Source organism: Camelina sativa, chromosome 4, assembly GCF_000633955.1.
Source record: "Camelina sativa cultivar DH55 chromosome 4, Cs, whole genome shotgun sequence".
Taxonomy (NCBI): Eukaryota; Viridiplantae; Streptophyta; class Magnoliopsida; order Brassicales; family Brassicaceae; genus Camelina; species Camelina sativa.
Genome location: NC_025688.1, coordinates 7546888 through 7561312, shown reverse-complemented (window position 1 = coordinate 7561312; position 14425 = coordinate 7546888). Strand labels below are relative to the sequence as shown.

The 14425-nt window shown below is 35.7% G+C and overlaps 1 protein-coding gene across 2 annotated transcripts; it reads right to left on the bottom strand.

Moving 5' to 3' along the window:
- On the bottom strand, nucleotides 7336–14107 carry LOC104780055 (WAT1-related protein At3g28070). Of its 2 annotated transcripts, none has more exons than XM_010504512.2 (7): nucleotides 13785–14107; nucleotides 13618–13683; nucleotides 13403–13516; nucleotides 8428–8677; nucleotides 8022–8183; nucleotides 7765–7913; nucleotides 7336–7682 (listed from the first exon to the last, which is right to left on the bottom strand). In XM_010504512.2, the coding sequence occupies exons 1-7, from the start codon at nucleotides 13979–13981 to the stop codon at nucleotides 7541–7543; spliced, it is 1080 nt and encodes a 359-aa protein (XP_010502814.1). In that variant the 5' UTR covers nucleotides 13982–14107; the 3' UTR covers nucleotides 7336–7540. The 2 variants fall into 2 exon arrangements, with proteins under 2 accessions (XP_010502814.1, XP_019100113.1); XM_019244568.1 differs by having other exon boundaries at nucleotides 13403–13496; nucleotides 13785–13858.

Here is a 14425-nt window from a genome sequence, read left to right as displayed (position 1 = left end):
GGCTCTTCACACCTAGAACAATACAACGATGACTTGGGAAAGTTTGAGAGAGAGAATAGGAGCAACAAAAGACTTGCTGAAATGACTGATGGTTTAGCTGGTCGAAATGTTGGTAATGTGGATGATTAACATCATGAAGATGAACATCATGGAGAGTTTGAGGATTCCCATCCTGCTGGGAACGTTATTCCTCCTGCTGATGGAGAGGTTGCCCGTGCAGCTGCGCAAAGAGAAGTTGCGCGCCGCGAGAATTTTCACCGAGAAGCTGCACGCTTAGCTGCTCTTAACCAAAGACCAGCAAATGTTCGACAAACTTTGAGGGAACATGATGATCCCAACGCTGATATGTACCACGAAGGTGTCCAACATCCTCCAATCGCCATAAATGATTTTGAGATCAAACCAGCATTGTTAGCTCTTGTGAAGCAAAATCAGTTTCATGGTCTACCATCGGAGAATCCAGTTTACCATTTGGAGTACTTTGAGGATATATGCGGTACAACAAGAATGAATGGGGTGCCTGATGATGCTGTCAAATGTAGGTTGTTCTCATTTTCTCTAAGTGATAAAGCTCATCGCTGGTTTAAGTCGTTGAAGGGAGATAATATTTGAACATGGGATGAGTATAAGGCTGCTTTCTTGCTGCAGTATTTTCCCTAGGCGAGGACTACTCTTTTCAGGAACAAGATTTCAAGCTTTCAGTAGAGTGCTACTGAGACATTCCACGAGGCTTGGAAAAGGTTCAAAGACTACAAAAGAGAGTGTCCTCACAATGGTTTCACTCCAGAATCACTCATCAACACTTTATACAGAGGATTTGATGAGAGGTACAAGATGACATTAGATACGGCCAGCAATGGGGATTTCATGACCAAAACCGAAGGAGAGGCCCAAATTTAAATTGAGAACCTAGCTGCCAGTAATAGTAATCATTGTGTTGATTATTATAGGACAGTGAGAAGCAGTGGAGGAGGAGAATCAAAGCAGATTGCTAAGTTGACTGGAAAAGTGGAGCAAATTTTAAAGAGAGATCAGAGAAGTGTGAATTATTGTGATGATTCAGGAGAGGGTCAAGTTTATCAAGAGCGTGTTGGGGACGGTTCTGAGGAGCTGCAAGCTGAGTTGAACTACGTGAACGGTCAAGGTAACTATCAGAACAATGGTTTCAACTAGGACAACAGGAACCACCCCAACCTCTCTTACTGAAGCACTAATGTTGAGAATCCACAAGATTAAGTATATCCACCACAACAGTTTCAGCAAAAGCAGTTTGCACCAGGGCAAGGAAGCTACAACAAGCCATTGATGTCTCAGGGACAAGGACATGGAAATGGATATAGTCAGGGAAGTTTTCAGCAAAAAACCTTAGTTTAACAACTTCCAGGGAAGTTGCTACGCATCAGTTCAAGCTCCTGTGAGCACCAATTATGTGTCTTCTTAAGGGGATAATGAGATGAAGGTGATGATGCAGCAGATTCTTGAAGGTCAGGTGAAGAATGCTACTGAAATCAATGTTAAGGTGGATAGCATGTATCGTGATTTCAATGGAAAGTTCACAGCACTATCTTCACATGTTAAAACTCTTGAAAACCAAGTAGCTCAAAATTCCTCTACCTCTACGCGACCATCAGGTGTTTTACCTGGAAAAACTGAACCCAAAAATAAGGAGCATTGTTATGCTGTAATGATTCAAGAAGAACCTAAAGAAGTTGCTGAGAGAGGCTTTGAGGAAGCTGTGAATGCTAAAATTATTGTTGAGAGGGAAGTTATAGCTGGTTATTTAGCCAAAGATGAAGATGAGCCACCCAATGTTGCCCCACCACCATATGTTCCTAGGCTCCCATTTCCAGGTCGTACAAGGGAAGCTAAAAGGCAGGCTGAAAAGGAGAAAGCTCGCCTTAATGAAGTTATAAAAGAGTTTCACATCAAACTCCCATTCCTAGAATCAATAAAGAATACAAAAACATACAAGAAATGTTTGAAGGATGTCTTGTCAAACAAGAAGAGCATTGAAGAAGGAGCCATGATGATTTCAAATGGGAAGGCATATGTGCATTTTGAGGAGCAGGAAAAACATCAAAGGAACAAGGTGAAAATCCTTGCAATGGCACACTTGAAATAGGAGACAAAGATGGTTAGTTCTGAGTGCAATGCCATCATCCCGATTGAAATTCCTAAGAAGCTTGGAGATCCAGGGAGTTTTGTACTACCTTACCAAATTGAGAGATTCATGTTTGAGAGATGTTTATGTGACTTGGGAGCTAGTGTCAATTTGATGCCGCTTTTTGTGTTAGAGCGTTTGGGAATAACCAATTTCAAACCGTCAAGGTGCTCCTTACTGCTTGTTGATCGTTCTGTGTGACATCCAGTTGGGTGGGTGGAGGATGTGCATGTTAGAGTTGGGAAGTTCTACATCCCAACTAACTTCACGGTTTTGGAGCTCTCTAAAGAACCACATGATCCTCTCATTCTTGGTCGCCCATTCTTACATACTGCTGGAACTATGATTGATGTAAAAAAGCAGCAAATTCACTTACATATTGGTGATCATATGATAACTCTCTAATTTACATTTTTTAGACACCCTTTTTTCATCTATGTTTTGCATTATATATACTCTAATTAACCTTATCATCTTTAGGTCCTTAACCTTAGGAATTTGCATTTAGGCCATTTAGGGTGCTGCATTGTTGCATTTGTGCATTTTCGATGAAAACAGGTGCTTTGGAGCCCAAAAAGGGGAAGAATGAGGCTAAACCCGAACTTGTACCCGAAGGAGTGATCGTGCGAGAAGAACAGTCTGAACCTTAACCCGATCAAAGAGGATCTGAGCGCAGGAAGAACAACCCGAAGCCCTGCCCGAGCACCTACCCGACTCCAACCTCGTGCACAGCCTCGAGCAGACCTTCGGGCAGAACTGAGCAGCTATGTCAAAGGGGTTTCCATATATAAACCCCCTTCCTTTTCTCGCGGAAGAGAGCCGCAAGCACTCAAAAACCAGAGAGCGAGAGCTTCTGAGAGGGAGACAGAGCGATTTACACATTTTCTTGCTTTGTTAGGATTCGATTTTTACTTCTTTTTCTACTCTTCCAATTTTTGATTATGTATTCTATTACTTTTATCTTATTTATAATTCAATGCAACTTTCATTTGTTTGTGTTTTTATGCTTTTCACCATGAGATCTGAGTAGTGAATCAAAGTTTCTAAGAATGGGATAGGCGAGTATGTGTTCTTGATCGACTAGGATGTCTTAGCTTGATTGTTTATTTTATAAAAATTTGTTTCTAGGTTGGTATACTTAATGTTATTTTCAGACCGAGAGCTTGAGATTAGATCTAGGGTGCTTTGCCATCGAGAGATGTTGTTGAAATGCTTGAAACAACCAATGCTAGAGATTTACTCACTTAGCCTAAGAGATTAGATGTGTAAGGAGAGTTGGGTAGGGGAGTGACTAAGGTTGATTGTTTCTATCACGATAGTATTTTTGCAAGGTTTAGAGATTCATTTTCTAGGGAATATTTGCTTGAGGCATGTGATATATCCCAAATTGATCAGGAGCACGTATGAGTCGATTACCCCATCCTTAGGAGCTTTCGTACTTGATTGTTTAGACTTTTTACCTATAACTCAACCCATTACCCGAACTGGTACTTGAGCACAAGCCTCGTGTATCCCATCGAGTTGTTCATCTTTGTGATCTTGATTTCTTCTGTCATCTGATTGCCCACTCGATCCAGTACCCGAATGCTTGCATCGAGTGTTTAGGTCGTGTTGTTCTTGTTTTTAATTACTTTCGCTTACTCTATGTTGTTAGATAAAACCCGAATCATTGCTTGGCTTGACTTGCATTGTTCTGATCACATCTTATCTGCTAGCATTACAACCATTTGGATTGATAACCCTTTGTACTACAGCTGCATAGGGAATTGATACCTTGGGTGAAATTCCTGTAATCATCATACTCAAGAGTTTGACATGAAAAGGTTGTTGAAAAAACCTACTATTGGAGAACAAGCCTTTTCAATTGAACCATTGATGATCCTGGGGATAAGAATGTGAAGACATGCATTAGTTGAAGTGAGGTCAAAGAAGTCCTGGATGGAGACCCTCAAATTCCAACAGAAAAGGTTAGTGCTACATGTAAGGTTAAGCCCAAAAGGATCAAGGAAAATCCTCATGTAACCTTAACACCAATGAAGTGTGTTGGAGATACCATAGAGTATAAGGTGCAGTGAAAGGGAACCTCGAAACCCTTTTCCAAAGCTATGAGTATTCTAACTTCAGAGTTTAAAGGAAAAGGTCGAAAAACTGAGAAAGGGGTTATGAGTAGAGTTCTGAAGCTGAAGATGAATGACTGGGGACCTTGTTTTGGAGCAAGTCCTCGTGCTCACACCCATTATTTCACAAGAATCTGGTCAAGCTAGTAACATGAAGCAAGCGCTTTGTGGGAGGCAACCCACCAAGTATTTCTCTCTTTTACTAATTATTTTTCTTTTAAATTTCTTTTGAGTCTGTTTGACCTCTTTTTTTAGATTTGTTTTCACACCGAGACGGTGTGAAGCGAGTCTGGAGAAGGTGTCATATGTCTACTAATCTTGTTTGCTTTGGTTGTTTTCTTTTGTTGCTTTCTTTTGAGTCAGTCAATTTTTTTTATCGAGTCAAAAGCGTGTTTTATTGAGTCAAAATGCTGGTTGAGAACTATGAGCTTTACTTAGGGAATTGCACCATCCTTGATTCATTACCTTGAGACCATTTAGCATTGTTTAAGGATGACTTGGAAGTTTAGAAAAAAAAAAGCATGACTTGATCACTTCTTATAATTTTGTCACTTTGAAATTTGGATGATTTAAGCTTGACCATGCTTATTTGGACTTAATATGGACTTATTATATCTCACTTAGGGGATTGGTAATCATGTAATGGATCATACATTCAGAGTTTAATCCACATTATTTTTACCTCTCTTTGTAAACTCTGAATGGCTAGATTTATTTTTAGTCTATTACCACACCTTTAACCCTATACATGCTTCATACCACTTGCATTCTTATGTCATCATCATCATGTGCGTTCATATGCAAAAACTACGGAGTATACAGACCGACATAGCTTTCCTCTAGTTAGGATTGTGGTTGTAGTTTATTTGGGAGGTTGATATTGAGTTGTGGTTGGGTAGTTATGTTCATAAGCATGTATTGAACTTTCATGATCAGTTCTTTTGATGCAGTCTTTGTAAGACGAGAACCAGTTCCAGTCCCTCATTATGAAAAAAAGATAACAAAAAAGGACATAAATGGGAAAGGAGAAAGCATGAACCAGAAAATTCAGTTTACTAATGGTTAGTATTTGTTTTGAGTCATTTGCCGCATCTTTGTCCGTCTTTTGTGTCTTTTTGGTCTTTTCTTGAGTTGTGATTAGGTGTGGAGACGATGTGCTAGATTTGGAGTCTTTTGGTTGGATTCAAGCTTAACAGAAATAAAGAAGCAGGGAGTGACTTTTGGACATCTTCAAGTTGAACTGAATCATGAAGTCTAGAGAAGTCTAGTGAAGTCTATTGACAAGTCTGGGAAGTCTAGTGAAGTATATAGACAAGTCTGGAGACAAGTCTGGAGGAGTCTTGTGAAGTTTATCGACAAGTCTGCTGAAGTCTAGAGAATTCTGAAGAAGTCCGGTGAAGTTTGTAAACAAGTCTGGTGAAGTCTGTAGACAAATCTGTTGAAGTCTGGAGAAGTCTAGTGTTGTCTGCTGTCTTTCTGGGTTCTAGACACTTATTTCCTTTTCCTGAATTTTTATATTTTTACTTTTATTTTATTTCTTTTTATTTTAATAAGGGTAGAAATACCCCGAGGACCTAATTAGCAACGCATGCTATTTTTTCTGAGTTTTTCTGCACCTTGAGACTTTTGTAAGCTATTTTTTAGAGATTAGAGATTCATCATCTTTGACAATTTGGAGAAGATTTCTAAAATCTTTCCTCACTTTATTTCATCAATTTAATTATGTCTTCTTCATCTCTCTGTGTTGTTGCTTTCAATATGTGTGAGTAGTCACCTAATTGGGTTTTAGGGTTCTAAGTAGGGGATCAAATGATCTAATGGTTTAATTGTTGCTTGGGAATTCTGTTTTCTTTGTGGTTCTTTGATTCATATGCTATTAATGCTAGAATAGGACTGATCACCTTGTTCTAGATTCTAGGTTTTTTTATGCATCACAAGTGTTCAATAGAATGCATGAACCAATATGAATTGAACAATATTTCTCTAACCTGCGAAAGTTGATGTTAGGGGATATTGTGAACTTAATGAACTTGTTTGATAATGCAAATTTGATTAGAAGATTACAAATGAAAGTTTAATAATTGAGTAGTCAAGTTTAGTGATTAATACTTTGAAAGAGGGTTAGTCAAATCTTGTGTTCATGTTCTATAACGGTTCTTAACTATTGAATTCCTTGTTTCATTTCCCCATTGATCATTGATCTCTGAAATATCCTATAGTCCAATGTTTTAATCCCATAGGTTAAATCGTTTTATTTATTACATTTTTATTTACAATTTCTGAAACCGAAAAAACAAACATTTATTCGCTTTAGCTATTTACAAGTCTCGCAAATCTTTAGTGTACCATTGGAGCATATATTGTCTTGCGGTTAAGTGTATCGGGTAAAAACTCGAGCAATCATTGCTCATTGAGCAACTAAAAGTAGCGACTATAGACTCAGATATAAAAAAACTTCAAATTTAATTAATTGTATTTTTTTTATTAGGTATTTCATAGTAGATTCTTAATATATTTTAAATATCTTTTGTTATTGATGTGTAGATATTATTAAATTTAAAATTTATAAACAGAAACTTAAAGATTTTAAAAATTCAAATTTTTAACAAAAATATAAAGATCAATCACTCGCAACAATACATCATCATGTCAACTCGCATCAACAAGCAAACAAACAACAAATGCTATCGCCGGTCGATGTCATTGTTGTCAACGACAAGCAAAAAAAATTAGGTCTCAGAGATTCATGATTAAGTACTTGTGGAAGCACTTACCTTAACATAAAATAAAAGAAAGCTCAATACTTTAAACAAAATAATAGAAATCGGGAACAAACATGTTCTGATACAATGTAGAGATTGATGACTGTTTAGAATTGCAAGTATTATATATTGACTCTCATAAGCTTTAAGTTACATAAGTTTATATAGTAAAATGGTTTTCTAAACTAAGATAGAATTAAATCTTTATATATCTATACAGAGCTGGCCCAGAGAATTATAGCCTTAAGCTGAAAACTCTTTTTATGTTTATTATAAATTTTCTAAAGAAAAAAAACATGGAAAGAGAAGAAACTTAGTGTTGTGTCATTTATACACTGTTTTTACCATTAGGACAAACAAACTTTTCACAAACATATATTCAACGGCCGCGCATGTGTCCTTCGCCGGCTATGTATCTATAAAATAAACATTACAATATCTTCATATTATCTTATGGATCTTGTAGATCCTTCTACATACCAACAAACATATGACTTGTTTTAAACTTGGTCGTTCTTGCGGTTCAGTAGAAGAGGGATTTTCTCTTTTTCTAAAGATGATAACAACTGATCCTTCTCTTCGTTTGCTTTGCCCCACATCACAGCGTAAAAGCCTGTCGTTATCAAAATTCCTCCAAGCAAACTATAATATGAAACAAAAAATCAAAGATGAGTAGATGTTCTTTCTAATAGATAATGTGTATGAAGACTAATGATTCATATACCATCCAAGATAGAGAGAATCGTTGAGAAAAATCATGCCCATAACCACTGCTATTAGAATAGACAAAGGTTTAAATATGGCAAGGTACACAGGTCCTTTGTATCGTATTATCCATGAATGAATCACATAGGATACCGAAGTTATTGTTGCCTGAAATATTTTATAAATAAGACTATGTTAAAATGCAAAAGAAAGCATTTTGATTTTTTTTTTTCTTTTTTTTGTTTATAAAAAAAATCGAAAATGTATATAACATACCACAGCTACAATTGTGATCAAAGTAATATCGAATTGAAGGATCCAAACGCTTGGATTGTTCCTTTCGACTACTAGTCCAATCGTTGTGGTAATGACTGAAACACATATAGTGTAAAGAAAGGAGACTGTGAATGCTGCTGGATATTCACTCATTATGTGTGCCTGTCCAAAATAGTTACATAGAAAAATCAGTGGAATGATATCAATTCTCTATATGATTAAACCTCATTCTTTAACGACTAAACTCTTTCTTATTATTATTTTTCTTTATTTTGTCAACCAAACACTAGATAAGAATGAAGCCGACATCTTTTATAAGTTGTTCCCTCTCTCTTATTGATTTCGATTACAGCACAAATTTAGAAATTATTTATACTATATATAGATAGGTATTAAAATGTGGTACCTGTAGAATGTAACAAACAGAAACGAAGATGACTTGTATGGTTAAAACAGCTCCTCCGATGAGCCAATCAGAGTTTGAAGACGAAAACAACGGTGGAGAAAGCTGACGGAAGTTTACATACGGCGGAGAAGATGCAACAAAAATACGTGGACCGTGGTAGAAAATCACCACAAGCGCGCCCATCACTGACAAGATCGTCCCTATCACTTTTGCTACACAGCTCTTTTCTTTAAATGATATTTTTTCCATCCTTTATTCAAAAAAATTGACATTTATTGTTATTGATTACGTTTTATTCCAAAGTAAATGATTTGAGAATGTAAATATTTTATTAAAAATGTTAATACACATTTATTATACTCATGCAGACGGCAATGTTAGATTTTTTAAGAATGTAAATATTTAAAAATGAAAACAGTTTAGGTTTACAATCGATGATTATAAACAGTTTGGGCATTAGGCAATGTTAGATTTGGAACACAAGATTATGCACTCGTGAAGTAGTAACCAACTTATCTTCATATCATTTGAGATGCCGAACCTAAATACATGTATATATTGTAGAAAGAAATAAAAATAAAAATAAAAACACAATTACCAAAATCATTATGTAGATTATTTACCCAACTACTTAAACACCTCTACGTGCAACACCAAATATAACAAATTTAAAATACTATATAATTTCTCGAATTACCTCATTTGATCCGATATTTTAATATAAAGTTGTTAGCAAAAAGAATCATGTGTCATTACATCGCAATGCAAAACCTCACTACTTGAAACAAATTTTGTAGTAAGTCAAAGCAATCTTCAACCATTTTATTGATTAAAAATTTAACTATACGGATACGAAACTTTTCTCATAAATAACTGCTTTTTTACGAAAACATATAATGTATCAAATAAGAGTTTTATGCAGTTTTGATATATCATAGTTTTTGTGGTTTTTAATCATGATATAAGGAGTGTTGTAGAGTCTTTTGATTTGTTTTCTAGAATGTTTTTGAGTCTTTGCAGGTTTTCTAGGACTTTGGCACAGAATAAGCAAAGTGGAGCAATTTGTATCATTTTGGAGCATAAATCTCAAAGAATCAATTTGGACTCGGATCAAAACAAGGGCATCGATCGACACCACTTAGGAGCATCGGTCGACACCCTATTCAGCCGATGAAGAATCACAAATTTGGAAGTTTTACAAAGTTGCCCGAAATTTTCCATATTTGCAACACAAGTCTTTGACGTGTTTTAGGGCATATAAATAGTATTTTTAGGTTTTATAAACCCCTAAATTTTATTCTAGCAAGTTTTATTTTCTGCAACCCTGTGAGATTTTGAGAGCTTTTGGGAGAGAGAACTGAACTGCTTTGAGAGAAGAATTCTTGAACTCCCTCTTTACTCTTTAAATTTCAATTGTTTATTATTCAGAATCATGTTTTGTTATTCATTGAATATGTCTGAGTAGTTTGCTTGTTAGGTTCAGGGTTTTTCACAGGGATTTTATGAATTGTTAGATCTGTTTATTTAGGATTCTTTATCTTTCTAGATCTTCATCTTAGGTTGTTCTTAATGCTAGATCTTTGATTAGTCATCTTGATATGAGAATATAATTGATTTCCTCATAAAACCTTTTGATGAGCAAAATTACTTCTTGCAAAGAGATTTGATTTAGTAATTTTGTGAACAATCTAAATCTGTTTTCAAAGCTGATTTTTAACCTAGAATTTTACAAAGAGATTTGGATTTTCTGGTTTTAAATTTAGATAATATTTGCAGTGAGAACTGATTTATTTTACATAAGAGTTTAGAGTTCTAGATCTGATCTTAATTGCTTGAATCCTATTTATTTATTGATTTAATATTTTGTAATTTCCTGAGAAATTCTCTGGATCTAGCTTTTTGATCTTCTGAATTTAAAACAGTTTTATTTAATATTTTGCATTGCTTTTTAATTTAAATCATCTTGTTTAGCGTAATAACAAAACTCTATAAATTATTGTGTTTGATCTTGAGTCTATGTGGAATTCGACCCCTAAATGTTACAGTGACCTCTTAATTTGAGAGAGTAGCTCTAGGGTAAATTTGAGCATATCAAGTTTTATTCATCTTAGGTATACGTGATGTGTCATTTATGATTTATTACTTATGTAACTTGTATAAAATATATACTCTAAAATAGTACTAATAAAATTAAAACAAAGTTTAAGGAAAATTATAGCACATGCACACTCCGAAAATTTTCAAAAATAACACTAATTGATAGAATTGTAATTATAATATTTAAACTTTATTTTTCACCAAAACAATATTTGAAATTTATTTTTTATAAATATTTTTTAAATTTTAAATATATATTTTAGGTTTGAGTTGCTTATTTTACGTATAAGGTCTTTTTAGATGGTAGTGTTTAGAGATTAGGATTTAATTTTGAATGTTTAAGTTTGAAACATGGTGCTATTTTAAAAACATAATAAATAATTTACTATATTTAGAAAAAATTTATTTTTGTATTATTTTTTAATAGTCCTTTTTTAATAGACATGTACTTGATCAAATGAGTTAATTTTTATATCATAATGTAACACCTGTAACCTAGAAACGATTTGTGTGTTCGGTGTCGAGCGACACCAAAAGGTGTCAGTCGAAACTAGCAAAGTTTCGAGTTAGTTGGTATGGTTTGTTCTTGGTTTTGTGCGGTTTAAATTTTTTAGAGAAATCCTAAACTTTCTTTATAAAATGAGAGACCCTCACTGTTTTTGGGGTTTTCTTCCCCTGTCGATTTCTGTCTTAGAGAGAAAGAGAAAAGAAAATAGTGGATTAGGGGTGGGACATGAGTGGAGAAGAGAAGGGAGCAGTGTCGTCTGCGCTTGGGGACATATGCAGAGCAGGCTCGGCCTCCTGGTGTTGGACGATGGAGAAGGAGGCTCACGGGAGAGAGAGAGAGAGAGAAAGACAAGAGGGATGGTGTTAACGTGGTGTCTCGACGTTTGGATCGGTGAGTGGGAGAGTGTGGAGACTCACAGTAGCATCTTGTCCATGTGAGTGTGTTGTTTTGGTCCATAATCAATATGAGAATCGATGGTGGTAAATGATTAGAGTTTTGGGGCCAAGAGGGGCTGAAGGAGGAGCCTAGGTCGTGGTTGTACGCTTGCTGTAGTTCGACACCAGCAGCTGCAGACGGACTGCGCGGACTAGTATGGGATGACTATTCCGGGGCAACATTTTGAGGATGAAACGAAGTCCGCTTTGTCTGAAATTTGGTCAGGAGCTTTGTGGTGATACATGCTCCAAATCCGACGGTGGGTTTGTCAATTGAATGGTTAATTTTTTAATTAATCTAGTGTTAATATTGTGGTTTGGTATGGACATTTTTTTTGCAAGGTAGGGGTTTCGAGCAACACAAGGTGGTGTTGATCGACACCAGCAAGTTGTTGTGTGTTTGGTCGTACGTGAAAAGTTGGAGTTAGGGTATTTCAAGGGAAAAATGACAGAGGTGAAGCCGAGGGCATCGACCGACACCACGAGGATGTCGATTGACACTATATGTGTTGTTTGTGAGTTGTTCCTGATTTGTGATTATCAATACCAGGTAGAGTAGAGGTGATGATCGACACCAGAGCGAAGGTTGGTGATGCCTAGTGGGGGGTGTCTACCGACACAAGTGGAGGTGTCGCTCGACACAAGGTGGAGGTGTCGCTCGACACCAACGTCTAGCTCTTGGAGAGTGTGTTATGTTAGCTTGCTTTCCGGCAAGAGTTATCGAGGATGCTTAAGAGGTTGGGTGCAAGTCTTATGGGTGAACCGTAATCGTGGTTATTGGATTGTGGTATGGCCAGTGTGGGTCGAAAGCAGATCGTTGGTGAGGCAGAGTCTGTGACTAGAATTGAAAGGACTATTCCAGCCCATCTCTCTTGTTACTTTGTCACGTTGGAGTGGTTTGTGGTGCGACTATGTATCAAGATGAGGTGGTGTTTGAGATACATGAGTGAGTGAAGCTTGTTCCAAGAAGTAGAGACAAGTGGCTTGTCCGGTCAGACGTCGAAAGAGTCTGATAGGGGTGATCCAAGTCTACGAATGTAAGGTGCTTGTAGAACCGAAGTACCTTCGTATGACTGTGTTTGAATGTGAAGTATGGGTTAGTTGGACTTAGCTTGAACACTTGTTTGTTCTGCTTGTAACAATCCAATTGAGTAAGTTTTTGTAAGAACCGATTTCTAAGCCGGTTGTCTCGTCGGAATAATGGGGTTTCATTGAGATGGTTTCATGTGTGTCATTTACGAAGATTAAGAATTCGGGTGCGGTCATTTCACATATAAACGCGATGGATATTACTATTAGTATATCTTAAAAAGAATTATCTTAAAATAACATTAAAACAAGTTTTATAGACAATTATATATAAAAAACTCCACAAATTTACAAAAAAGCACCAATTGATATAATTGTAATATTTTAAATGTATTTTTAGAAATTAGTTTTAAAAATTTTTGTCATCTATTTTACGTCAGGGTATAGTTTCTAAAGAAAATGTTTTAGTATCTAAAGTTTAGCATTTAATTTTAAAACAGTGTTATTTTTTGAATTTTAGAGATTACGTGCTAATTTATAAATAAAACTTATTTTTGTGTTATCGATAAGAGTTTTCTTATCTTAAGCGGTCCAACTAAAATGATTTTTTTATCTTAAATGTCAGAATAAATCTGCGTTAATCTGAAATCTGAAAAAAAAAAAAAAAAAAAAAAAAAAANTACATGAGTGTATAGTTTCTAAAGAAAATGTTTTAGTATAAATTTAGCATTTAATTGTGAAACAGTGTTACTTTTTTAATTTTAGAGATTATGTGCTAAATTTATAAATAAAACTTATTTTTGTGCTATCGATAAAAAATTTCCAACTAAAATGATTTTTTTATACATCTTAAATGTCAGAATAAATCTGCATTAACCTAAAGTCTGAGAAAAAAAAAATTGCAAACCTGAAGATAACGGCGAGGATGAAGGTAAGAGCAGGACTGATATTGCCCATGGCGGAAGCTAAGGTTGGGCTGCTGTATTTGATGCCTACGTATCCTGTAATCACATTTATTGATCTTTTTTTGTATATTTTTTCAGCCAAAATTCATATATTAGCAACACTATAATAATGATAATTTCATATTACGTACTGGAAGAAGGAATGTTTGGAAATTACCCTAGAAATCCCTGAAGTCCAATCTTACAGAGTATTGAGAGACTTAGTGGAGGAAGTGTTCTTGACCTGTAAAAAAAAAAGGCAGAAACAAGAAATATGCATACATATTTTTTTTAAAGAACGTTTATAAATGGTCTTAGATAAAGATTAAGGTCATTAGAAGAAACCTGTTGGTGAAAAATAGAGAAGGAAGAAGGAGAAGCGAAGCAAGAATATAAGAATAGCCGATGAAAGGGTAAATGTTGAGTCCCTTTGCAGTTGCTACTTTAAACAGTGTACTTAATCCGATGCCAGTGGTTTCTATCGCCAGCATTGTCGTCAAAAACACGGCCTCTCTCCGCCAGTGGCTTGCTGTTCCGGCCATTTTTTGATATGGTAGAAAGGTTTGGTGTTGAAATGTGAGTCTTTTGTTATCCCTTTGTTTGCTTGTTTATGTTGCTAGTTAGCAAAATAAATGGCGTATATAGTGTGCAGGCCCGGCTTTTAGGCGAGAGTGGGACAAACAAAATTTTCCAACAAAACTTCAACAAAAGGGGCAAAAAAAAAAAAAAAAAAAAANTATATGTTGGAAACCGTCCATAAAAATTAGATGCCAAGGGAGCAGGGACAAAACATAATTATTGAGATCGGATGATAGTGTGGTCCACTGCCACTTCTTGAATCTATGATGGAAGGACCACTAGAGACTGATACGGGTTTAGCTAGTGGACTGCATTCTAAAGAATTAGATTCCTTTCAATGAGCGAATGGTACCCTCTCTTCTCTTTCAATGTAGTATCCTCCTATAGTCCCTATTGATCGGAAATTA

Coding starts and splice junctions, on each gene's coding strand:
- LOC104780055 (XM_010504512.2), bottom strand. CDS start 13,981: ATGGCCGGAACAGCAAGCCACTGGCGGAGAGAGGCCGTGTTTTTGACG. Junction 8,678..13,402: donor ATCCTCGCCGTTATCTTCAG/GTTTGCAATTTT, acceptor TTTTGAATAAAG/GATGGAAAAAATATCATTTA. Junction 7,914..8,021: donor TGATCACAATTGTAGCTGTG/GTATGTTATATA, acceptor AAAATATTTCAG/GCAACAATAACTTCGGTATC.